This window comes from Sus scrofa, chromosome 9, assembly GCF_054392235.1.
Source record: "Sus scrofa isolate SSC_HxYL_T2T_F1_AM1 chromosome 9, Sscrofa_HxYL_maternal_Yorkshire_Landrace_v2.0, whole genome shotgun sequence".
In the NCBI taxonomy this organism is placed as follows: domain Eukaryota; kingdom Metazoa; phylum Chordata; class Mammalia; order Artiodactyla; family Suidae; genus Sus; species Sus scrofa.
In genome coordinates, this window is record NC_139391.1 from 42,212,057 (window position 1) to 42,239,788 (window position 27,732).

The 27,732-nt window shown below is 40.1% G+C and overlaps 2 protein-coding genes across 3 annotated transcripts in view; one reads left to right on the forward strand and one right to left on the reverse strand.

The window, feature by feature from the left end:
* Window positions 1-27,732, forward strand: part of REXO2 (RNA exonuclease 2) — a 146,442-nt gene that overhangs the window by 117,003 nt on the left and 1,707 nt on the right. Inside the window, exons 21-28 of one of the 2 annotated variants that reach the window (XR_014815353.1) lie at window positions 5,496-6,342; window positions 6,470-6,500; window positions 6,963-7,233; window positions 8,923-9,457; window positions 10,013-10,068; window positions 13,172-13,285; window positions 16,606-16,688; window positions 18,781-19,143. The gene's annotated coding sequence lies outside the window, so the exon portion shown is untranslated. Of the gene's footprint in view, window positions 1-5,495; window positions 6,343-6,469; window positions 6,501-6,962; window positions 7,234-8,922; window positions 9,458-10,012; window positions 10,069-13,171; window positions 13,286-16,517; window positions 16,689-18,780; window positions 19,144-27,732 lie in introns of both variants that reach the window. The other variant, XR_014815351.1, reaches the window with a different exon arrangement.
* On the reverse strand, window positions 9,574-27,281 carry LOC100524035 (NXPE family member 4). Its single transcript, XM_084976140.1, is given in 13 exon segments — window positions 9,574-9,990; window positions 9,993-10,063; window positions 10,066-10,093; window positions 11,769-11,845; window positions 13,597-13,803; window positions 15,790-15,813; window positions 15,816-15,850; window positions 16,347-16,417; window positions 16,419-16,783; window positions 16,786-16,833; window positions 16,836-16,957; window positions 16,959-17,071; window positions 27,186-27,281. Coding segments are annotated over 13 exon segments (1,587 nt in total). The 3' UTR covers window positions 9,574-9,660.

A 27,732-nucleotide genomic window follows, 5' to 3' on the forward strand; every position in this document is an offset into this window, starting at 1 on the left:
TAAAACAGACAACTGTTCAGGGGGGCAGTACCCAATATTGCATCTGGGTTGTGTGGCAAGTGCACTTGCTTCTGACCTCTCTTTAGAGGAGGAATTTTGCTTTTTTAATATATAATACGATCACTGATAAATACAGACTTCTATTATCTTATTTTTTAAGTCCAATTACTATGCCTTTCTTGGTTTCTTCCCATTTCCCATTTAAAAAAATCAATTATTTCCTTTTTCACATTTTCTCTTTTCTGCTTTAAAATTAAATACTTATTTATGGGATGCTCTCTCTCTCTCTCTCTTTTTTTTTTTTAAGCAGTAAGCTTAAACTTATAAGTTAGAAGGTGCACCTGGAACTTCATAGCATGTACAATTTGCCTATTGCTACATTGTTATCACTTAAAACTGTAGTAGTTTACTAGGACTGGGGTTCCTATTGTGGCTCAGTGGTTAACGAACCCGACTAGTATCCATGAGGAGGATGCGGGTTTGATTCCTGGCCTCACTCAGTGGGTTAAGGATATGGCATTGCTGTGAGCTGTGGTGTAGGTTGCAGATGCGGCTCATTTCCCACATTGCTGTGGCTGTGGTGTGGGCCAGCAGCTATAGCTCCGATTCAACCCCTAGCCAGGGAACGTCCATATGCCGTGGGTACGGGCCTAAAAAAACCCCCCAAAAATAGTTTATGAGGACCGCCATAACCAAATGCTACAGACAGAGTGGTGCGAACAACAGACATTGATCTCCCCTCAGTTCTGGAGGCTAGACATCCAAGATCAAAATGTCAGCAGAAATGGTTTCTTCTGAGGCCTCTCTCCTTGGTTTGCAGGGGACCACCTCCTTGCTCTGTCCTCACGTGGCCTTTGCTCCCTTTGTGTGCCTGTGCCTGGCATCCCTTCCTTTTCTTATAAAGACAGCAGTTCTGCCAGATTAGGACCTACCCAGAGAGCCTCATTTCAATTTAATCACCTCTTTAAAGACCGTGTTTCCAAATACCGTATTCTAAAGCGCTGGGGGTTGGGACTTCAACATGTGAATTTTTGGGGGACATGGTTCAGTCCATCAGACATGTTGATGTCATTTGCATTTCAGTGCTATTTATAGGTTCACATCCAGGCTCTCTCACCTACTAGCTCTGTGACAAATCCAAGTCACTGTGCTTTAGCATCATCAGTTTCCAAGTATATACCTCCTAGGTATATAGCATTAATGAATATATGTGCACCATTTAGAACACTTGCATTTAGCTTAAGCCCAGCAATTATTCCAGTTACTACATTCACCACCCATAGTACTAATATTTATGATTAAGTTTTACATATTCCTTTACCCACAACTACAGCAATATTGTTTCCTGCTTTCCTTAACCAATATTGCTTCTAAAGTCCACTCCTACTTACTGGATTCATTTCTCATCTTGTGAATTTTTCAGTAGTTCTTTCAGTAAGGGACAATATAGACTGACTAGGTTTATGCTTTGCCTCCACAAATATTTATGTAGTATAGTATTCTAACATGAAAAATATTTTTCTCATAGCTTTGAAGTCACCGTTCCATTTTCCTCTTGCCTCTAATATGGCTGATGAAATATCAGACACCAAAGTTAGTATCATTCTGGAACTTTTAGGATTTTTCTCTGTATCCTTGGTCTTATGAAAGGTATGTAGATCTTTTTATCTTCATCTTGCCTGATACTTTGAAGGACTCATGACTCTTTAGATCTGAGATCTATTATCTGTAAACTTTCCTTTCATAATTTTGATCTCACTTTTGTTTAATTCCCTATGCTGGAGGAATTCTTGGGTTATTATTTCATCTCTTCAGTTTATTGTTTTCATCTTGATTTGCTGTGTGTCCCTCAAGTTTTTCTTTATTTCATCTATTCCATGTTTAGTTTAATAAACATTGAGTTAATTCTAAGTATCTCATTTCACTCTGGAAAGTGTCTTTATTTTAAATTTCTAAACAACTTGATCTGTTTCCTTCTTCTGGTTGTTGTGCACAATGCCTTTCTTTCAATTGAGCCTTTTTCAAATGATTATTTTTGTTTGTGTTAGTCTTTGGATTTGAGATTTCCTGCTAGCCTCCTTGAAACTGTTGTGTTTATTGCAGTTTGTTTCTGGGAGAGTTGTTAGAAATATTACCTGGTGCTATGTGCCAATACCTGGTCTTTCAAGAGTCCAGACTGCTTTTTCTTCTTGGGTGTTATGCATGATACTGCTTTGTTTTTCCAACTCAAGCACATATGCTTTTGTATGAGGTGTGGCGGGCCGGGGTGGGGGTCGTACCTCCTGGCTTCTCTGTCAGTCGTTCCAGGGCCCCTTCCTGATCCTGGCGTATGAAATTCCGTGGCAGTCCAGTCGTGAACTCATCTTATACTCTAATTGCATACTTTAATCTCTTCTGATTTCAGTCTTTTAGGATTTCTCACATTCTCTGTTCTGTTGGCGGAAATTCTTCCCTTTTAGCATCATAATGAAGTTTTATTAATCTCCTTCCAGACATTTCTGTGGACTTATATAAGAGGTAAGGCTGCGGCATGTGCCAGCTCCACCATTTTGAATAAATTCCACAGTTTTTTTTTTTATCATCAACTTCCTACTTTATACTGTTAATTTCTTGTTATTTCTTTGTATTAATCATTTGTTTATCTTTTATCACTAGAGCCTTTTTGATATTATTACCCCATAGCTGGTAAACAAAAGGTTCTCAATAGAGGTCTTCACTTTTAAGGCAGAACTTCCTCATCTATAGAGTGGGATGTTTTAACAATACAAACGTTTTAGGATTTGTGGGGATTAAGTGTAAAATACATGCAGGTGTTTAGGAGTCCTTGAGTGTTTCCTTCACTCTTTGTCTCAGAAGAAATCTGTGAAATAAACTCACTGGGTCTCCTTACAATCTCTCTGGGTCCACCTTTACTCATCTCGGTAAGATTCACAGCCAAGAATAGAAATGCTCTCCTTTCAATTACTTCCCATCAAGGTAGGAAGAACGTTCTCTTTGGTATCAAGCATAAGTCCTGGTACTGTTGACATCTTCCAGTTTCCTGTGGTTCTAATGACTTTCCTGTGGTTCTGACTGCCTCTGTGATCTCTCATATTTGTTTACAATCCAGAAACAAGTTGACTTCACAGAAGTGCCTAACCCAGGACTCCTCCAGCTGTAGTTTCTAATTCATGCTAGTAGTTTCCATGCCAACTAAAGGATGAAAAACATCTAATGACTCATCTAGGGGTTCACCTAAGGGTAATCAAGCTGTCTAAGCCTCCAGGTTATACTGTTCTCTTTTCTTGGATCCATTCTCAGACTGATCCTTTTCAAACTCTCGTTCCAAGACACTTAAGTCACAAATGGTCTTCAGTGTTCAAGCTTTCACAATGAGAGAGACCCATAGCTCTTCAGAATGTACATTAAATCACAGAAAAAAAAAAAACAAAACCCAAACCCAGCAATTCCAGCAGAGTCCACGAGGACCAATCACTTTCTTAAGGAGTAGAGTCCTTACGTGGATGAGGAGCCAAAGAGCAGCAGAATCACATGGTTGACAGTTCCACGCGTGTGACATGAAGGGAGGAAGGAAGGTCTGGTTCTCCAGGAAAAGAGGGGCTGTGTTACGAGAAGCAGGAGTATTGTTCAGGACGGAAACGACCCGAGTTCATACAAGAGGCAATACAGATGAAGGCAGATGAGAGAGTGAGTCATATTTCCTGTCAATAATCTGTTGTCTCTCTCTGTATCTTGAAGGAAGCTTACTTTGAAACTTTGCTTTCTCCCCATGTGAGTCGAATAGGATGCTTATTTACTCTATTTATTTAGTCCCAATCTTTTATGTCATGCCTGCAGTTGCATGCTTGGAAATAACTGGAAGTCCAGGTGTAATCTGTCCACTCTTCTGGTCTGGGGTTGTTTGTAAGTGAGAAAGAAATATCCCCTGCCCTCATGCAATGTATGATTTCGTTTAAGTGTTGTCTGTGTTATCAGACACATCTAGAATTATTTAACATGATATAACATGATCGCCCTGTGAGAACAGTGCTGTGAGTGTGCAGAAGAGGGAGGGGTTGAGTGCGACCATATGAATCTGGATCTTGAAGGATGACTGAAATCTCTATAATTGGAAAAAGCTGTGAAGGATGTGCTTTCCATTAAAAAAGAACAGTTTACACAGTGAATTGAGTAGCATTGAGTAGAGCAGATAAAAATCACATATCCAACCTTGGAGTTCCCACTGCTGGGCAGTGGGTTAAGGATACATTGCTATCGCTGTGGTAGACCGATTCAATCCCTGGCCCAGTGTACTGGGGTAAAGATCCGGCATTGCTACAGCTGGGATGTAGGTCACATCTCCTGCTCAGATTCAGTGCCTGGCCTGGGAACTTTCATATGCCTTGGGGTGGCCGAAAAAAAAAATATATACAGCCTAACTTCACGAGAGCATTTTTTTTTTCTTTGTCAACCTATGCCACAGCTGTGGCAACACTGGATCCTTAACCTACTGAGCCTGGCTAGGAATGGAACTGGTACCTCCCTAGAGACAAAGCTGTATCATTAACCCACTATGCCACAGTGAGAACTCCATGATTGTGACACGTAATCATATGAAAAGAGAATATGGCCAAATTAATGGGGAGTTGGAGAGACCTCCATCTAGAGTGTGTGCTCAGGAAGAATGATTTCTCAGGTGGTAACTGACCTGAGATTGGAAGACAGCCTTCTGGGTCATTGAAAAGGAATTTAGAAGCCATTGAAAGATTTTACCTCTGGATATGAAATAATCTGATTTACGTTTTAAAAGATCAGCCTGGCTACTGTGTAGAGAATGACTTGTAGAAGTTTCAAACTTATAAGCACAAAGACCAGTCATTGCCTAAGTCCAGAAAAGGGGTGGTGTAGCTTGTCTGGGATGGTAGCAATGGAAATAGAGAAGAGACAGATTTTCTACATGTATTTTAATTATTTACTTTTTTTTTTTTTTGTCTTTTGTCTTTTGTTGTTGTTGTTGTTGCTATTTCTTGGGCCGCTCCCCAGCATATGGAGGTTCCCAGGCTAGGGGTCTAATCAGAGCTGTAGCTACCAGGCTACGCCAGAGCCACAGCAACACGGGATCCGAGCCGCATCTGCAACGTACACCACAGCTCACGGCAACGCCGGATCGTTAACCCACTGAGCAAGGGCAGGGACCGAACCCGCAACCTCATGGTTCCTAGTCGGATTCGTTAACCACTGCGCCACGACAGGAACTCCTACATGTATTTTAAGAAAATAAGGAAGGACTTTAGAATGAGTGAGAGGAGTGGATGAATCAAGGATAGCCGCTGGTTACTATATGGACCTTGCCAACATTTTTTGAATTGGAGAAGACTGGGGACAAATGTGTGTGGGGATACAAATCAAGAATTCCGTCTCGATCATGTTGAGTTTAAGATGACTCCTAGATAGGTAAAATGAGAGTGGAGTAGGCAATGAGATTTCTTTTTCTTTTTCTTTTGTCCTGCCCACAGCATGAAGATGTTCCAGGGCCAGGGAAGGAACCCATGCCAAAGCAGTAACCCAGGCCACAGCAGGGACGATACCAGATCTTTAACCCACTGAGCCACCGGGGAACTCTGGCAATGGAGAGATCAGAGCTGGAGACAGATACGTAGAAGTGGTTGCATACAGGTGGTTATGTAAAGTAGAGAGCAGCTATCACCCCGAATGAGAGTGCAGATAAATCAAAGCAGATGGTAGGGCTCAATCCCAGGGTATTCCAAACATAGAGGCCAAGTGGTGGAGTTGGCAAATGAGAGTGGGAAGGAGTCTCTAGGGAGGCAGGAGGCAAGCACAGAGAAAGTTGTGTCCCACAAAGGAAAGCGAGAGTTTGAATAAAGAAGGTGTATTCAACTTGGTTAAATGCTACTGAGAGGCTAAAAGGGATAAAGACAGAGAAGTAGCCATTGGGCTGGACGACATGAAAGTGACCTTAACAGGAGCAGTGTAGAACACAAGCCCAACTGGAATGTGTTGTAACAGAGAAGAAGAGGTAATGAGGACATTTTCAAGAGGGTTTTGTGCCAAGGGGAGAAGATACGTGACAGTATCTGAAAAGAAATGTAGTGTCAGGGGATATACATTATATGTATGCAAACATGTGAAGGCCTCCTGCCTGCACAGGCACTGATTCTTTCTGCAGGTCCCTGGGCTGCTGGCCTGAGCCGGCCCCTCACCCACTTTGCATGCTGACCACTGCACCCGCGCCAATTACAGAGGTGGCTTTCTACTTGCCCAGCAACTGCAGACCAGCCATGCCCAGGGCAAACCAGCAATGTTGTCTGCCACCCAGTGGCTGAACTGCGCCTCCCTAGCAAGGTGTGAACTGCAGTCCCGAGGGAGGGCCCCTGCCCGGTTGCTCTGTCCTTGGATACCCTCCTGCTTCCCTAAGGACTGTATCTTATAGTCACTCATTTATCAGACTGTAATTTCTTTTTCTTTTAAGGACTGCACCTGAAGACTACAGAAGTTCCCAGGTGAGGGATTAAATCGGAGCTGCAGCTGCCAGCCTATGCCACAGCCACAGCTCTGGATCAGTGTCTGTGACCTATACCATGGCTCACCACAACACTGGATCCTCAACCCACTGAACGGGGCCAGGGATCAAACCTGTGTCCTCATGGATACCAGTCGGGTTCATAACCTGCTGAGCCACAATGGTAACTCCCCAGAGTGCAATAATTTTTAATATCAGACTTCCCCTCTTTAGTCACTGCGTGATTACTGTCTCCTAATTGGATCCAGACGATACAGTGACGAGAGAGTTTAAGTGCAAGAATTCAGCACCAACTAGTACTTAGACTTTACCACTTTTTGAAACCTCCTCCTTGGAAAGATCCTCGTATATGTAATTCATAATCTTCTGAGTATACGCTTTAACATGCTTGCCTCTTGATAGTTATTTCCCTTGGAAATGTTTACCTCTTTGTTTCCTTTAGGAGTATTTATCCATCTTGTCTAAGAATCCATTCTGGCTGAAAGGGTGTGTGCCCATCATTTTTACTCGTTTCTTCCATCGGAAAGGCCAACTTGCACTTGCTGTGTACATACTGGACTGGGCGAGCATCTCCGACAGAACATGACCCATCAAACATCAGGCAGACATGGCAAGTTGCCTCTGTGTTTTTAATGATTCATTTTGGGAAGAACCGAAAACCTTCCATGGATTTCCCCAGAAAGTGCTAACTTCTGAGAGCCGTCGTTCAGAAGGTATTATTCTGAGCTTACCTCCTATCCTTTTAGGGTGTTCACATTACAAATATTTCTCATTTTTCCTTTTTTTAAAAAAACCTCTCCATCACATCTAATTTTTGTCCCTCTTCTAAAATGATAGTCCTCTGTGTTCTTTAAAAAAAACCCTGCCCCTTTATCAAGACCTTCGGTGACCCTTATCCACCCTTACCCATTTGGAGAGTGGTAATGGAAAGTCACTCTATTAATGGAAAACAGATGCTGTTCCAGGTTTCCATGGTTTCACAACTCGTTCATTCTGACCTTAGCAATTGTAGCAGTGTGCCTGAGTGGCGCTATCAGTCCCCGTCCCCTCCCTCTTCTATTCTTCTCTCTCTCCCAGTCCTTCCCTCTCCCCTCTTCCTCCCGTTTTCTTCCCCTATTTCCTTTTCGTCTTCCTCCCCTCTTCTCTTTCCCACCCTCTTATTTTCTTTCCTTCCTTTCCTCCCTCCCTCCCTTCTTCCACTACCTTCCAATTATAATTAGGATAGCGTTCAAACTCCTTGCCATGGGCTGCAAAGACCACACGCATATGATCTGGCTGCACCTTGCTCGTTAACTTTTCCCTCCTTATTTCTCAGGCAATGCTCCAGGCATAACAGTCTCTTGTTCTGTAAATAAACCATCATATCTCAGGGATTAGGCACTTTGCTGTTCTGTCTTTAGGATCTCTGACTCCCTTTGTCTCGTGGATGCCTCCTTTCCACTGTTTTGATCTTCCTTGCAACGTGTTCTCCTCTGAAACCCTCTTCCAACTGCTCTAGTTCTGTCCATCACAGCCTTGCTGTCACTCTCTTTCATAGTTCCCTGTTATATACTTTGTTCATAGTACTTTAGTAGTGTGGGGTAATTTTATACATTTTTAAAAATATTTTTCCTTTATTCCAATATAAATTCTTTGGCGGCAGAGAATTCATGTGCCTTTTTAAAATTTTCTTTTGGCCGTACCCACACCATGTGGAAGTTCCTGGACAAGGGATTGAACCCAGCCCACAGCAGTGACAATGCCAGATCCTTAACCTCTAAGCTACCAGGGAATTCCCCATGTGCCTTTTTGACCGCTGTAACTTTAAAGGCTAGAATAGTTCCTGGCACGGAAAGGGACTTAGCAAATGTTTTTGACCATCTGAGTGTTTACTGGGCACTGACCTGTGAGTGGTGGTTCATGGGCAAATGAGTGGAAACGTTATTATCCCTTGTCCAGAGGAAACTGGGTAAGTAGATTTAAGATGTTCCTATTATAATTGTTTTTCCTAGATGCAGCAAGAGTAGGTCGGGGGTTCAGTGATATCTGGGGCATGTTTTAGAGGGAAAAATTAAGGAAGGTAATATATTCCAAAATTATATTTGGAATATAATACCAAATTTCTTGATAATCACCCTAGTCAATTGAAATTCTCATACTCTTTTTTGGTCAAGTTTGGGGAGGTCTATTCAAATGCAAGTGAGAGTGATTAAAATATTAACCCATATGTGTAGATTATAGTAACCAGTGTTGGTGAATATCTACATAATAGCCCTCAAGCATGTTTTAAGCAGTTGAACTTTTTTCAAATCAAAAGCGCACCCGGAAGCCCGAGTAGGTCAAAATGGCTGATATTCTGGCTGAAGTGGGATGGAAAAACTTGAACCCTGCTCACCAAGCATGTCTAACTCCTGTCCCTCCAGGCAGTACCAGAAGCACCACCTGTGGCACCCAGAGCTGCTCAGAGGAAGGTCTGAAAATCACAAACCTCAGACTAACCCCTTCATTTGAGAAACTGGGGCCCAGAGGGCTGAAGTGACTTTTGCAGTGTCATGAAATTGTCAACCAAAGGACTGAATCCCAGCGCACTGTGCTTTCAGCTGTTTTACCCTATATTCCTGAAGGATGAGTTCTATAGAATAGATTAGCTCCTATCAGTGGGTAGCCCTCTAGGGAGAGAACTGTCAGAGGGTTTTGTTCACACCTTGTTTCAAATGCTGCTGCTCCTTCAGGACTGTGGACACGGAGACCTGCTTCCTAAGACTTCCCTCCCCACTTGGCAATCATCTTGAATTTGTATTAGAAGTAAGGAAATGGGACTGCTTTCTCCAAATATTTATAATGACTTTATTGCTCTGAATTGCCACACATCAGAGAGAACTTTTAACCATTAGGGGTCTTGACTTCCTATTTGTGAAAAGTGGAGTGACTCTGATCAAGAAGGCTCAACTCCTTTTGGTAAGTACTTTTATGTTTATTTTCAAGTAGAAGCCCAAGTTATAAATAACTGATTTGGTTGAACTGCTGGATAACGGATCAGCCACAATGCAGCTTTTCTCTTACTAATTAAGAGTTCAGAACCAACAGCATCTGGCATGATAGCAAACACTTAATAGATGCTTTTAATTAAGTACATACATTTCAGAGATAAAATTTATTTGCTAGATAACATGTAACAATATATGAATCTGATTTTTGACTACAGATTGAGGTGGGTGGACATTATTTGTGCCGTAAGCAATGGTTATATCCCAGGCATCAATAATACTGATGCTGAGATTCTGGAAAATGCCCTTTATGGCAAGATACTGAATGTAACCATGGAAGTCACTAAATCTCTCCACATCATTGTGCATCTCCCTGATGGCAGCCATAGTGTCTGAGCTTCTCACAAGGAGGTGCTGCACTGCATGACAGACACTGAGGGCTCTTGGGATAAAAACATCAATGGGAAGCGGTCTGAAATGCTGGCCCAGAGAAATAACAATGATATAGTGTTTTTTTCTTCTCCAGTTCTGTCAATGACCTGGGCAATGTACTCAATCTCTTTGAAAAGATCCAATCAAGAGGTAACCATGTTTTTTGCCATTGGACGTGGATTTTTAAAAAAATTTTTTATTACTCAAATGAATTTATCACATCTGTAGTTGTATAATGATCATAACAATCTGATTTCTCAGGATTTCCATCCCACAGCCCAGGCACATCCCCCCACCCCCCCAAACTGTCTCCTCCGGAGACCGTAAGTTTTTCAATGTCTGAGTCAGCATCTGTTCTGCAAAGAAGTTCCGTCTGTCCTTTTTTCAGATTCCACATGTCAGTGAAAGCATTGGATGTTGGTGTCTCATTGTATGGCTGACTTCACTTAGCATGATAGTTTCTAGGTCCATCCATGTTGCAAAAAATGCTGGTATTTCGTTCTTTTTAATGGCTGAGTAATATTCCATTGTGTATTTGTACCAGATCTTCTTGATCCGCTCCTCTGTGAATGGACATTTAGGTTGTTTCCATGTCTTGGCTATTGAAAAGAGTGCTACAATGAACATCGGAGTACATGTGTCTTTTTGATTTGTGGTTTTCTCTGGGTAGATGCCCAGGAGTGTGATTGCTGGATCAAATGGTGGTTCTATGTTTAGTTTTCTGAGAAATCTCCATACTGCTTTCCACAGTGGTTGCACCAATTTGCAATCCCACCAACAGTGTACTAGGGTTCCTTTTTCTGCACACCCTCTCCAGCACTTATTGTTTGTAGACTTTTGGATGATGGCCATTCTGACTGGTGTAAGGTGGTACACCTCAGAGTGGTTTTGATTTGCATCTCTCTAATGAGTGATGTTGAACATCTTTTCATTTGTTTCTTGGCCATCTGTATGTCTTCTTTGGAGAATTGTTTGTTTAGATCTTCTGCCCATTTTTTGATAGGCTTGTTTGTTTTTTTGGTATGGAGCTGCAGAAGTTGTTTATAAATTTTGGAGATTAATCCCTTGTCAGTTGATTCACTTTCAAAGCTTTTCTCCCATTCTGTGGGTTGTCTTTTTGTGTTGTTTAGGTTTTCCTCTGCTGTGCAGAAACTTTGAAGTTTGAGTAGGTCCCATTTGTTTATTTTTGTTTTTATTGTCAATACTTTGATAGGTGGATCTGAGAAGATGTTGCTGTCGTTTGTGTCAGAGAGTGTTTGGCCTGTGTTTTCCTCTAGGAGTTTTATAGTGTCTGGTCTTATATCTAGGTCTTTAATCCATTTTGAGTTTATTTTTGTGTATGGTGTTAGGGAGTGTTCTAATTTCATTCTTTTCCATGTGGCTGTCCAGTTTTCCCAGCACCACTTATTGAACAAGCTGTCCTTTCTCCATTGTATATTCTTGCCTCCTTTGTCATAGATTAGTTGGCTGTAGGTGCATGGGTTTAATTCTGGGCTTTCTATCCTGTTCCACTGATCTATATTTCTGTCTTTGTGCCAGTACCATGCGGTTTTGACGACTGTTGCTTGTAGTATAGTCTGAAGTCTGGGAGCCTGATTCCTCCAGCTCCATTTTTCTTTTTCAGGATGTCTTTAGCTATTCTGGGTATTTTGTGCTTCCAAACAAACTTTAAAATATTTTGTTCGAGTTCTGTGAAAAATGTCCTTGGTAATTTGATAGGGATTGCATTGAATCTGTAGTTTGCCTTAGGTAGTATAATCATTTTGGTAATAGTAACCCTTCCAACCCACGAGCATGGTATATCTTTCCATCTATTTGTGTCATCTTTGATTTCTTTCATCAGTGTGGATGTGGATGTTCTTATCCAAGTCCACAGCAAGTTGGTGCTGAAATTTTCCAAAACCATGCAGATCCACTGACTTCAGGGCTGATGACAAATAGGCAACCCTACCATGAAAGGAAAATAAAGTTATCCAGATCATAAAAACAGAAGAAAAGATTGGGTGTTTATAATTAAATAAATTAATCATGGGTGATTTATTAGCAGTTTTAATGAGAAAGAGTTTGAAGATTATTGAGCAGCCAAAGGATATTACACAACTAAGAAATTATTACTATGGAAAAAATAAATAACCTAAGAGAAAAGAAATATCTGCCCTTTGTAGGGCCATGTAGAACCAAATGGGTGGGGGATGGTAAGTGGTAAAGGAACTTCATTGGAAGATGAGGTAGTCACTTTTATAGGTATTACTAAAAATGCACATATGAAGAAACATTTTCTTACCTCTAAACTCATTTGAAGATAGAAAAGGTACTAAATGATATCTTTCAAAGAAAAGTAAACCCATTTTCCCAGGTTCTCTGTTAAGTTCCCTTAAGACTGGAATCATATTCTATGCTTCTGTGTTTCTTTTACATATTCATGAAATGGTACTGGTTACATCATCTATAATACGAGTATTGACTATTAATTTGTGACATACTTTATAGTTTGCAAAGCATTTGTTACAATGCATTAATCTACTTCAAAGCCATACATATAGGCATTTGTGTATATACATACATATGTAAATTTAATTGCCACATTATAAAAAAGAGAATCCAGAGATGAAATGACCTGCTCAAGATTACACAGCTAGTAAATGACAGAATCTGTGTTTAAACTTGAAGTAGTTCCCAATTCTTATGAAAGTAGTCTACCCAATCTTAAAACTGTTGAAAAGAAGAAAAAAATGAATAAAGTGAAGTCCCTCCATTTTTCATATTAATTAGGCCTTTATCAGACTATCAAAGATATCTGATAAAGTCACATAACATGTGCCATCTTAGAAGTAAGGGACTGCATTTGAAATCTTAACCTGGTGAAGTTTGAAAATGGTGATACTGGAGGACAATGGCAGAATTTTTTTCTTCATTCTATTTCCTGTCTATTTCACTTTCCTTTCCCAAAGCACACAATGGTCATGCAATTTTAACAAAACGTGCAACAAATGTTTTGCTACCGCAATTTAAAAAGTCAGTGAAGAGACTAGATAACTCATTTATGCAGTACTTTCTATAAACTAAGAGACCCATGGTTACAGAATGTAATGCCAGAGGTTATCACCAGACCCTTAATTTTGTAGATGAGAGACCTGAGGTCTGCAGGAGTTTAGTCATTCACCAGAGGTCACAATTTTCCCTTCTGTGGGAGGGGATCCAGGGCCCTGTTGACTTTTTCCTTTTTTACTGGGAGAATTTGCTTACTCTCTAGGTTGGAGATCACAGGAATGGCATCATGTCATGATGGCCATAGGGGAGCCACACCAGCTGTACTGTCCCCAGTGGAAAGAGCCAGGACCCAGGACAGGCAGTGACAGCTTCCCAGGTAAGAGTGCTAAGATCTACTAGTGGATTCTGGGTGATTATTGATACAGTCTTGGTTTAGTAAAAGGAGCAAGTGGATTAGAATTCTAGCACAATAGAGTCTAGCTCCAACTCCAGTACAAACTAAGGATACTCACTGCAGTAGCTATGGTTTGCTGGGTGCTTCTAAGTGCCTATGTGCCTTGTAATGTGTTAGATATTTTATATAACCATTACATCATTTAATCCTCATAACAACCACTCCTTTCTCCCCTTGAAATGAAAAAGAAGGTTCTGAAAGGGATATGAATAATAGCTTAGACAGAGACATACTGTTGATACTACTTTTGAAGTATTCCGTCCACTGGTGGGCCATGGAATCTCCCATAAGGTATATGAATTTTCCTTTCAGGCATTCTTTCACTTTGATTGGAGCCAAACTACAGGAGACAGGATTCCATGTGTCTTTCCAGACACATCCACTGGGGATTGTGGATACCGTTCTAAATGCGCATTTCTTTTTCATTGGAACTATCTTTTCTGCTAAAGAATCAATAAGATAAGGTCTTCTAAAATATCACTTTATCCATGAGTATTTATTAAGACACTTACTATATTTTCTAAGTATCCTTTTTGCCTTTCTTTTTTGGCTATGCCTGCAGCATATGAATGTTCCCAGGCCAGGGATCAAATCCGAGCCTCAGCTGTGACCTATGCCACAGTGGCAGTGACACGGGATCCTTAGCCCACTGCGCCACAATAGGAATTCCCTAAATATCCTTTTAATAAACGTGAGGGTGTACAAAAGCCTTATTGAAGCAGCAGCTTCTTAATGGAAAAGGTATTTTTCAGAAAAAATTTTTCTGACATGAATTTTCTAAATGCTGCTCATTAGTGTTCGTTATAGAGAAGATGTTTTCTCCCTGAACAAAAAGGCCTTCTGGGTAAAATTTAAGTATTTGCCTTCTTATGAAAGTAAAGACATCAATTCTTGCTTAGTAATGAAAACTCAGTTATCTTGTCATTTTATCCCACTTTAAGACATACTGTCCTAGTGTCTTAGATGCCACCATCAGACTGTAGATAACTTCCAAGTCAAGTACAGGGTGATATAAAAAAAAAAAAAATTAACTTAAATTTTTTTTTTTTTTTGGTCTTTTTAGGGCTGCACCCATGGCATATGGAAATTCCCAGGCTAGGGAATGAATCAGAGCTGCAGCCACCGGCGTACACCACAGCCATAGCCACACTGGATCCAAGCCACGTCTGCGCCCTACATCATGGTTCACGGCAATGCTGGATCCTTAATCCACTGAGAGAGGCCAGGAATTGAACCCACATCCTCATGGATACTAGTCGGGTTTGTTACCACTGAGCCACAACAGGAACTCAACAACTAATTTGGTGTGAGTCCTGGACAGGCCACATGGATGTGGCTGTAGACCAGAGCAGAGTTCTGGAGGTCTAGGACAGGCCGGGTATTAACTCCTTCATCACTGGTTTGTGAAGAATCTAGAAATCTGAGGGACTGAGGCGCCTAGCCTTGACAGACTTGGGACAGTCATTATTCATCAAAGGAAGTAGTTTAATATTTTAATAGCCTATATGAGTATACTTGTGAATCCTGGGTGAAAAATGCCATTTCTACCTCTAGGTACATACATACACATCAATGTAAATGAGTTTAGTAGCAACTAGCAAGCTGTTAATGCTGAGTTTTAAAGATACACAAAAGTTCTTGCCTTAAGTCATTTTATATAGGGATTTCCTAGGATGTTTTGATCCGAAGAAATTGAAGAGCAAATATGAGGGTGGGGAGTTCCTGTTGTGGCTCAGCACAAATGAAGTCGACTGGTATCTATGAGGATGCGGGTTCAATCCCTGGCCCCGCCCGTGGGTTAAGGATCCAGTGCTGCCACGAGCTGTGGTGTAGGTCACAGATGCAGCTCGGATCCTACGGCTTGTGGCTGCAGCTCCAGTTTGACCCCTGGTCAACTCCTGTGTACTGCAGGCGTGGCCCCAAGAAGAAAAAAATGTATATTTTATATTACATAAAAGTATAATTATTATATTTGTATTATATATATGGGTGGAAGTGCTATTTTATATGTTAAAATTGTTTCAAAGGCAGCAGAGACAAAGAGGGGGAAACAGTGAGGAACTGATTTACTGATGGCAGATTATTGAGTTTGCAGTGATGTGGAAAGTGCTGATGGTGGTGGTTGGAGGAGGTTAAGCCCTAGGTGTAAATTGAGAGAGAGTATTGACATCTGAAGGTTGTTATGTCTGATGGGCAGGTAATCTATTGCCTGATAAATAGATGACGGTGAGAGTGATAGTTACTAAAACAGATTTACGATTCCAATCATTTGTTCACTTGGTTAAGTGGTATTGGGGCCCATCATAGACAAGTCTGATGAGCCAAGTAACAATAGGGTTGATAGTAGTGAACAAGTTCCCCGAAAGAAGAAACCCTTAAATGGGACTAGTATTAAGCACCACCCATCAAACACAGGGAGAACTTACTGTTGCGTTTGGAGACAGTAATTCATCAAACTTTTCCATAATCTCTATGTCCACATTTGACCTTAAAGAGACAAATATAGAAATTCATCTGCAGGTGGCCCCAAGATCAGGAAATACAAAAAGCTACCTTACCCACTGCTTCAGTTATTTCTTATGATATTTGACGACTCTGCCCACAGTTCCAGGTCATTTATTAAATTTCCTTTTCTTTGCCTATTAGTCCAGGGAGTACAGATTCCCAGGTGTACAAGGTGATGTACTGAGATGCAGAAAGAACGTATTAGAGCCCATGCATATTCACACATGTCTATGTCTCATCTTTTTTGCTTTTTATTCTATTTTTTTGGTGAAATGATGAGGGTTAAATACCCAAAATACTTAGGAACTACTGGAGAGTGGGCACTGTCCCCAGATGAACGTATAGATCTTTTCTAAAATGGCTCTTCATAGAGTCCCAAAGTTGATATACTCATGCTCGTTTGGCTAAATCAAAGGATCAACATTTGGCTAAATCATTACTGTATTTGCTCAGGTAGTCTCCAGAAGTAATTACTTACCTTTCAAAGAGGCTCCTTTCTTCTTTGCTAAAATAAGACGCTTTCTTGTGTTTGGAATCCATGTGGGTTAAGTGCAGCACAGGGTATGTCCTGAGGCTTCAGGCAGTAGAAGGCTCCCTGGTCTCTGGTATCCAGGTACTCACACAGTTAACCTCTTGAATTTAAAACCAGAGCACAAATACTGTTGACTTGGGAGGTACCACTGGCAAAGTGGCCTGTGAAGATCACCTTGTTGTAGCCTTGGTTCCTTGCCCTCCAGAGAGCTGACACCCCTTCACTGGGCTGGATGAGCAGGAGAGACAGAGACACCTGGCCCTCCCGGAACAGAGTGAAGCTGACAAGGTAGGTGCCATTGTTGAGGTCGCTCACCTTTCCCGAGGCGCCTGCCTGCAGGGCTGGGGAGGACATCCTGGCCCTCAGGAGATCCCCGCCATATGGCTTCTGCGTCCCAAGTGGTCCCTCACCTCCAGCAGGACATCCAGCTGATGCCCCTGTGGTATGTGTCTTGAAGGCTGAGGATGGTGGCTGTGCTGTGTGTGGCACTGGTGGTGGAGGTCACGTGGGTGAAGGGTCTGGGTGGGACCATCTGGTCTAGTTTCTCCCTGATTTTATCTCCGCTTAGTCTTTGTTGGTGCAACTATTGGATTTAGTGGTGCTTTAGGACATGATTTCGTGATGAAATTCCAGTGATGGAGGGAGATGGGCAGCTTGAGTGCAATCCATAACTGAAATGACAAGGAGTACAAGAGAGACCATAGAAAATATTCCTGTTTAATGTGATAATTTTGGTAGGTTAGCCACATTCTCTTCTATACAATGATGAGAGGTACAAAAATTAAAATGATTTGAGATTTCACTCCCATATATGTTTCATAGGAAAAGTGAGTTTCCTTACATCGATGGTAGAACTCCACTTTTCACTGGCTAATCTATTTTGAATGAGCCACTCAACCCCAAAGAGCCCTAGGATCTTCCTTAAAGGGGTGACCACAAAATACATTTTTACTGGGCAATTGTGAAGACCACACGAGAAAATGCTTTTTAACTGCATAGCAAAGAACACATGTTTATTGTTCTGTTATTCTTTATCTTAAAATTAGAATTCAGACTGAAATAAATCCTTAAGGAAATGTTTAAGAAGCACGGATCTCTACTCTTACCATTTTGATGATTTTTCTCTCATCTTCTGTGCACCGTTTTACATGATGATGAACAAACTGAATATTTACCAATGAATTTTGACTTTAAAAAAGCATCATTAAAAACTTTCCACCTTATATCAAAGGCCCCTATAGTATTCCAGCCTCTGGATATAGGTTAATATTTTACTCATTCCTATCTTTTAAGATATTTATTGCATTCAGCTTTTCTTTTTCTTTTTGCTTTTTAGGGCTGCACCTGCAGCATATGGAAGTTCCCAGGCTAGGGGTCTACTCAGAGCTGTGGCCGCTGGCCTTCGCCACAGCCACAGCCACACAGGAACCGAGCTGCATCTGCAACCTACCCCACAGCTCAGGGCAATGCCAGATCCTTAAGCCACTGAGTGAGGCCAGGGATTGAACCTGTGTCCTCATGGATACTAGTCGGGTTCATTAACTACTGAGCCACGACAGGAACTCCTCAGCTTTTCTTTATTACTTACTTATAGTTCTTTTTTTCCCATTTTATTTATTATTACTCAAATGAATTTATCACATCTGTAGTTGTATAATGATCATCACAATCCAATTTCACAGGATTTCCATCCCGCAGCCCAAGCACATCCTCCCACCCCCCAAACTGTCTCCTCAGGAGACCATAAGTTTTTCAATGTCTGTGAGTCAGCATCTATTCTGCAAAGAAGTACAGTCTGTCCTTTTTTCAGATTCCACGTCAGTGAAAGCATTGGATGTTGGTGTCTCATTGTATGGCTGACTTCACTTAGCACGATAGTTTCTAGGTCCATGCATGTTGCAAAAAATGCTGGTATTTCGTTCTTTTTAATGGCTGAGTAATTATTACTTACAGTTCTTTAAAGAACACTTTCATAGCGATATCTCTGAATTTCCAATAAAGGAAGAGTAGCTTGTATTGGACTGGGTTACTATGATTAATATTATTACTGTTTTATCAAACTTTTAAAAAATAATATTTTTATTTATCAAATAATAGAGATGGTAAGAGCAAAGACTTAGGACATGCCAGGTACCAATCTAAATGCGTTTCATATGGCAGCCCATTAATTCTCACAGTAACATATGAGGTGTTTATTTTTATGACCCCCTTTTTAGATGATGAAACTGGTTCATAGCAAAGTTAAGGAACTTAATCAAGCTTGTAGAGCTGGTCAGCAACAGAGTCAGGTTTTACTCCCAGGCAAATGTCTCTAAAAAATGAGCTACCCAGTGCTGCGAGTGTGCAGTAAGACTAGAATTCTCTTTCACTGTTGATTTAGGTGCAAATTGGCCCCATGTTTCTGGAAAACAATTCTACAGCACGTATTAAGACTTTTAACAGGGTTCACTGCATTTACCAATAAGTCTATTCCTGAGAACTCCGTGAATCATAGTAATGTCTCCTGCAGATACAAGTGGAAAAACTCTAGACACCCCCGCCCCCTGCCCCAAACTTCTCTTTTAAAAGCACTAGAGAGTGATCATGAGCAGACAGACCCTGGAGGAGGGTTGAAACTTGGAAGAAGGGACAACGCTGGACTTGTATTTATGAAAAATGCCACCTGAAGTGCTTCAAGCTGAAGTGAAATTACACCAAAAAGAAACAGAGATCTTTAGGAAGAAACGAAAAGCAACCAGAAATGGTAAATATATGGACTAATAGTCAAATACTCCGTGTTGATCTCCTAATTTCTTTAAAATGCACGTGATTATTTAAAAACTCTAACTTTGTAATAATATGACAACGATAAAGAGCGGGTGGGGAATAGGTGGCAGTAAGTGGTTGAAAGGTGATTACAGATTTACATGAGGTAGCGCAACATTCATTCCAAAGGTTAATAAGAATGTGTATTACAATCTCTAGAGAAACCACTTTAAAAACAACTTAGAGCTATGAAAATAATAAAGGAAATTAAAAAAAAAATCAACCCAAAATAAGCCACAGAAGGGGAAATGGAGAAATAAACAGAGTGACCAAACAGAAAACCACTAGCAAAGCGGTGGACCTAAATCTGCTTTTAATTCCATTAAAAGTAAGTAGACTAAACACTCCATTAAAAGGAAGATATCATACATTTCCTAGAATTAAGGAAGTATTATCAAACTCAAAAGCAAAAAAAATGTATATATTGTTTTGGAATCGAGTCTGTATATTTTTATTAATTTTTAAATTTTTTGTCCTCTTAGGGCCGCATCTGCAGCATATGGAGATTCCCAGGCTAGGGGTTGAATTGGAGCTGTAGCTGCTGGCCTATACTATAACAATGCGGGATCCAAGCCACATCTATGACCTACAGCACAGCTCACAGCAATGCCAGATCCTTAACCCACTGAACAAGGTCAGGAATCAAACCTGCGTCTCATGGATGCTGTCAGATTCATTTCCGCTGAGTCATGATGGGAACTCTGAGTCTGCATATTTTTAAAAGGCAATATTTATAAATAAAATAATGTTTTGTTATCAGTGTTTTATCATTTGCATATTTTAAGGTATTTTTGAAATATTTAAAATATTTTGATGTTAAAAGTTATAGTTTGACCCTAGAACTTATGCTTTTATCAAATTTTGGAAGAATTTTTATTAAATGAATTTCTGATCAATGTTTCAATATTTGAGATAATTCATTTATAAAAAGACAAAGCTGTTATATTTCCAGCTATGTGATTAGTAATACAGTCTAGGAAAAAAAGTTTTAATAGAATGCTATCTAATAAATGGAGTGTTGGAGTTCCCATTGTGGTGCAGTGGAAACAAATCCTACTACCATCCATGAGGATGTAGGTTTGATCCCTGGCCTCGCTCAATGCGTTGGGGATCCAGCATTGCCATGAGCTGTGGCGTAGGTTGCAGACATGGTGCAGATCCTGCATTGCTGTGGCTGTGGTGTAGGCTGGCAGCTGTAGCTCCAGTTCAACCCCTAGCCTAAGAACTTCCATATGCTGCAGGTATGGCCCTAATAAAGCAAAAACAAACAAAAAAAAAAGGGGCCTTTCTCAAAAAAGAAGAAAGATCCCAAATTGACAACTTAACCCTCCACCTAAACGAATTAGAAAAAGAACAAAAAAGTCCTAAAGTCAGCAGAAGGAAGGAAATTATAAAGATCAAAGAAGAAATCAATAAAATAGAGACTCAAAAAACAATAGAGAAAATTAATAAAACCAAGAGCTGGTTCTTTGAAAAGGTGAACAAAATTGACAAACCCCTGGCCAGACTCACTAAAAAGAGGAGAGAAAGAACCCAAATAACCAAAATTATAAATGAAAAAGGAGAAATCACAACGGATACAGCAGAAATACAAAAAACCATAAGAATACTATGAACAACTATACGGCAACAAGTTTGACAATCTGGAAGAAATGGACAATTTTCTAGAATCTTACAGCCTGCCAAAACTGAATCAAGCAGAAACAGACCAACTGAACAGACCGATCACTAGAAATGAAATTGAAGAGGTCATAAAATCACTCCCTACAAATAAAAGTCCAGGACCAGATGGCTTCACAGGTGAATTTTATCAAACATATAAAGAGGAATTGGTGCCCATCCTCCTTAAACGCTTTCAAAAGGTTGAAGAAGAAGGAATACTCCCAAAGACATTCTATGATGCCACCATCACCCTCATTCCAAAACCAGACAGAGATAACACCAAAAAAGAAAACTATTGCCCAATATCATTGATGAATATAGATGCAAAAATTCTCAACAAAATCTTAGCCAACCGAATCCAACAACATACCAAAAAAATTATACACCATGACCAGGTTGGGTTCATCCCAGGTTCACAAGGATGGTTCAACATACGCAAATCAATCAGCATCATACACCACATTAACAAAAAAAAAGTAAAAAGTCATATGATCATCTCAATAGATGCAGAAAAAGCATTTGACAAAGTTCAACATCCATTCATGATCAAGACCCTCGCCAAAGTGGGTATAGAGGGAACATTCCTGAATATAATCAAAGCCATTTATGATAAACCCACAGCAAATATAATCCTCAATGGGGAAAAACTGAAAGCCTTCTCACTCAAATCTGGAACAAGACAGGGATGCCCACTCTCACCACTGCTCTTCAACATAGTTTTGGAAGTCTTAGCCACAGCAATTAGACAAACAAAAGAAATCAAAGACATCCATATAGGAAGAGAAGAGATCAAACTGTCACTGTATGCAGATGACATGATACTATACCTAGAAAACCCTAAGGACTCAACCCCAAAACTCCTTGAACTGATTAATAAATTCAGCAAAGTGGCAGGATATAAGATTGACATTCAGAAGTCAGTTGCATTTCTGTATACCAGCAATGAAACATTAGAAAAGGAATACAAAAATACGATACCTTTTAAAATTGTACCTCACAAAATCAAATACCTCGGAATACACCTGACCAAGGAGGTAAAGGACCTATATGCCGAGGACTATAAACCTTTAATCAAAGAAATCAAAGAAGATGTAAAGAAATGGAAAGATATTCCATGTTCCTGGATTGGAAAAATCAATATTGTGAAAATGGCCATCCTACCCAAAGCAATCTACAGATTCAATGCAATCCCTATCAAATTACCCATGACATTTTTCACAGAACTAGAACAAACAATCCAAACATTTATATGGAACAACAAAAGACCCAGAGTCGCCAAAGCAATCCTGAGAAACAAAAACCAAGCAGGAGGCATCACTCTCCCAGACTTCAAGAAATACTACCAAGCCACAGTCATCAAAACAGTGTGGTACTGGTATCAAAACAGACAGACAGACCAATGGAACAGAATAGAGAATCTGGAAATAAACCCTGACACCTATGGTCAATTAATCTTTGACAAGGGAGGCAAGAACATCAAATGGGAAAAAGAAAGTCTATTCAGCAAGCATTGCTGGGAAACCTGGACAGCTGCATGCAAAGCAATGAAACTAGAACAACCCTCACACCATGCACAAAAATAAACTCCAAGTGGCTGAAAGACTTAAATATACGACAGGACACCATCAAACTCCTAGAAGAAAACATAGGCAAAACACTCTCTGACATCAACATCATGAATATTTTCTCAGGTCAGTCTCCCAAAGCAATAGAAATTAGAGCAAAAATAAACCCATGGGACCTCATCAAACTGAAAAGCTTTTGCACAGCAAAGGAAACCCAAAAGAAAACAAAAAGACAACTTACAGAATGGGAGAAAATAGTTTCAAATGATGCAACTGACAAGGGCTTAATCTCTAGAATATATAAGCAACTTATACAACTCAACAGCAAAAAAACCAATCAATCAATGGAAAAATGGGCAAAAGACCTGAATAGATATTTCTCCAAAGAAGATACACAGATGGCCAGCAAACACATGAAAAAATGCTCAACATCGCTGATTATAAGAGAAATGCAAATCAAAACTACCATGAGATACCGCCTCACACCAGTCAGAATGGCCATCATTAATAAATCCACAAATAACAAGTGCTGGAGGGGCTGTGGAGAAAAGGGAACCCTCCTGCACTGTTGGTGGGAATGGAAACTGGTACAGCCACTATGGAGAACAGTTTGGAGATACCTTAGAAATCTATACATAGAACTTCCATATGACCCCGCAATCCCACTCTTGGGCATCTATCCGGACAAAACTCTACTTAAAAGAGACACGTGCACCCGCATGTTCATTGCAGCACTATTCACAATAGCCAGGACATGGAAACAACCCAAATGTCCACTGACAGATGATTGGATTCGGAAGAGGTGGTATATATACACAATGGAATACTACTCAGCCATGAAAAAGGATGACATAATGCCATTTGCAGCAACATGGATGGAACTAGAGAATCTCATACTGAGTGAAATGAGCCAGAAAGACAAAGACAAATACCATATGATATCACTTATAACTGGAATCTAATATCCAGCACAAATGAACATCTCCTCAGAAAAGAAAATCATGGACTTGGAGAAGAGACTTGTGGTTGCCTGATGGGAGGGGGAGGGAGAGGGAGGGATCGGGAGCTTGGGCTTATCAGACACAACTTAGAATAGATTTACAAGGAGATCCTGCTGAATAGCATTGAGAACTATGTCTAGATACTCATGTTGCAACAGAAGAAAGGGTGGGGGAAAAACTAATTGTAATGTATACATGTAAGGATAACCTGACCCCCTTGCTGTACATTGGAAAAAAAAAAAACAAAAAAAACTGTAGAAGACAAACCTAAAAAAAAAAAAAAAAAAAAAATTTCGATGGAAGAAAAACAGGCCAAAATTAGCCAAGACAATTTTTGAGGAAGAAAAGTGAGGAACAAATTTGTACCACTGGATATTAGCATTTATTTCAAAATGATGGCAATTATAAAGATTTGCGCTGTTTTGTTTTTGCTGAGATATAGTTCATCTACAACATTGTATGTTAGAGGTGTATAACTAAGCTCACAATTTCTAAAGGTGATCCTCCATGTGTAGTTATTATTAAAATACTGCCTATAAAAAAAAAAAAGGGGGAGTGTTAAGCAAAAAAAAATTTTTTTAAAGGCAGATATGAAAAAGCAAGAGCCAATAAGGAATGTAGTTTAAGTATAAAGATACCTATAGTAAATGGGTGGAAAGCAGTATACTATGTAAGCCTAAAATGCTGATATTAAAATAGACATCAAGACAAAGAGAATCACCTGACATCCAGATGGACATTTCATAGTGATAAAAGGGTCAGTTTGTCTGAAAACATAACAACCTTAAATGTGGATGTGCCTACATGTCCATATTCATCAATGAGACAAACATTGACAGAATAGGAGAAACAGAAAAATCTACAGTCACAATTAGAAAATTAAAAAACCTCTCTCAGTAGTTGCTACGGTAATGAAATTTAAAAATGAGTAAGAACCTAGAGGATCTGAACATCAACATCTTTTAACCATCACACTACATTACCAAGATAATTTTAACTTGCTACAACTTCATATGAAAATTATAAGTGATTTTCAGTGTGGTAGGATAATATTCTGTGCATAAATGTTTTTAGTCGAAAAATAACAGGAAAATTCTGATTCAAGATGGAGGACTAAGCACCAATTAAAGCCTTGATGTCCCACCATCAAATCCTATAACAGGCAGAAAAGAACACTTTTCTAATTATTCTGGGAAATAGGAAGAGGTACATTATGTGGACCAGAACTTAGAAGCAATCTTCTGAAAAATGAAAGGCAGATGAGATTAGATTATGAAGAAAACCATGGCTCCAAATGCACACTGGTGAGGATTCTGCTAAAAGAAGTCATTCCAGGGACACTACCAGTGTGGCTGAGATTGATAACTGGAGTATGAGCGGTGAGAGGCAGTCCGCAGGAGGACAAACCAGGCGGGATGACACCCCCTTATTTCCATACCCATGCCCGGGCCAGGCAGCTAGAAATGGGGACTTTCTGTACTCTGATGCAAGCCAAAACTGTAGATATTTAAGTTGGAGAGGTCAGTAGGACCCAGTGTGCCTGGCACCACTTTAGACAAATAGGGAGTATTTACTGTCTTGCAGCACTTTTTGCATCTCTGCCAAGAACATGCTGGAAAAGACAGGTAACATCAGTCCAGACTGGCCACCCTAGAATCTCAGGTGTAAGAATGTACACAACTAAGAATTAGCAAAAATTTTTCATGAAATCCAACTCATGAGCAAGAGGTACCAGGTTTAACAAAGAGAAGACACCTGAGGGAACAGAATTCATAGAAAATTTTAAATTTTAGAACGAGTTTACTTTCTGTTCTCAGAGAGATCTAGATCATATTGAACTAATGAGACTTTCAAGATCTTGGGGAGTAAAGTCTTGCTGTTCCATATGCAAAAGTCAATTGCCTTCCTCTATACCAGCAGCAAGCAATTCAAAAATGTGCTTAAAAAGACGCAGTATTTAGAACAGCAACAGAAAAGTTATAACGTACCTAGCTATCAATCTAACAAAAGATGTGTAAGACCTGAATGCACAAATTTTAAAATTTAGTGAACAATCTTGAAGAAGACCTATCTAAATAAAGAGAGATTACATGCTGATAAACAGCAAAATAATACTATTAACATGTCAGCTTCCACAAATGAACCTATCTACAAAACAGAAATAGACTCACAGACAAGGAGAACAGACTTGTTGCCAAGGGGTTGGGGGTTGGGGGAGAGAGATAGTGGGAGGTTGGGGTCTGCAGATTAAGCATGTATGTATGTATGTATGGAGGCGATAAAAAAACAAGGTCCTGGAGTTCCCGCTATGGCACAATGGGTTAAGAATCCCACTGCAGTTAAGGATCTGGCATTGCTGTGAGCTGTGGTGTAGATCGCAGACACGGCTCGGATCCCGAGTTGCTGTGGTTGTGGCGTAGGCCAGTGGCTGCAGCTCCGATTAGACCCCTAGCCTGGGAACCTCCATATGCTGTGGGTGTGGCCCTAAAAAGACAAAAAAAAAAAAAAAAAAAAGAGGGAATCCCACTGCAGCTTGTGGTGCTGTGGAGATGTGAGTTCCATCCCTAGCCCAGCACAGTGGGTTAAAGATCGGGTGTTGCTGTGGCTCAGATTCAGCTGCTGGCCTGGGAACTTCTATAGGGTGTGGGTAAGGCCATTTAAAAAAAACCCCAACACCCCCCCAACCCCCAGCAAGGTCCTACTGGACAGCACAGAGAACCACATTCAATGTCCTATGATAAACCATAATGGAAAAGAATATATACAAAAATGTGTATATGTGTGTATATATACACACACACACACATATATATATGTATAAGTGAATCACTTCAATGCATAGCAGACAGTTAACACAACATTGTAAATCAACTTTATTTCAATAAAAAACATTTCCAAAATGTTTATATTGGAAAAGGAAAAAAAGGTCAGTTTCCTTAATTTGATCAATGTGGTGAATGTAATGCACATATAATTTAAGTAGAATTTTTCACTAAATTTGACCGGCTGACCCTAAAACATAAGAGAACGCGAAGGGCTGAAAACCTTCTGAAGCAGGTTAAACTTGACCTCCGAGTTTTCAAGATGAATTATGAAGCCCTGTTAATGATAGCCATGTGGTGTTTGTACAAAGAAGACAAACTGATCAATGGACTAGAATGAAGAACCCCCAGAGGGACTTGTACTTATTAAAATGTGGATGTACAACAAAAATGACATAATAAATCAGCTTGGATAAAAAGAACGACAAATTGAACAAGAGCTGAAACAGCGGTTATCCAGATGGCAGTAAAAGAAAAAGCAGCCAAAAAAATGACAGGTACATTATAGGATTAAACGTCTAAAGCCATCTTTAAAACTTTAAACAGAATATTTAGATAAATAATTTGATGTTGGCATAGGGAAGGGTTTCTTAGTATTCAAAAAGCATGAACAGTAAAAAAAAAAAAAAAGTAAATTTTGCTATATAAACATGAAAATATCCTATTGTTCAGCAGTGCCTTATAGAAGGTGTATAGAAGGCTTAAACATTGGAAGAAGATAGTCGCAGGGCTGATGTAAGTGCCACAGGAAGAACATGTAGACAGACACACGCACAGTATTATCCGCTCCCATACTGCAAGATGATTACCAAGTTTGTTGGCTCTTAGAGGTTGTGTAAGCACTGAAACTCCCCTACTACAATCCATCAAGTAAAAGGGAAATATCGAATAAAAATATATGTATGTAAAACACAGAAACACAATTCCTACCTTTGCGGAGTTTTAGAAAACTGTAAAAATGACCCAGGAGGCTCAGATAAAGAATAATACCAACAGTGACTTATGATTCATCATTCGCACTGTCATGATTAGGCGCCTAAAAGAGGAAATACAAAAATAAGCATGAACACACACACAAAACCAGAAAGCAAATGCTGAAAGACTAGAAAAGTCTACACCTACTGATTCTTGTCCTCAAGTGAGTTAACTACTCCCAGAATAGAAACGTGGGCCTCTCACTGCTCTCGCTGTCCACCGGCTGCCTTTGGTTATCAGCTTGTACTTTCAAGGGAATCACTACCCCGAGAATGGAGGCCACCACGGATTCTAAGAAATGGAGCGGCTGAAGGCCTGAAGGGTACAGGGTGCTCGTGCTTAGGGGAAGTTTCCAGGATAGGGGCCATCTAGCAGGTTTCCTAGTTTTAAACCCAAAGAGCAGACACAAAAAAGGCCATAAATACTGACCCTGATAATCACACCATTCCAGGACCCTTTTTAATACACTTGAATTTTCTAGCTTCCTTTTTACTCATCTGTT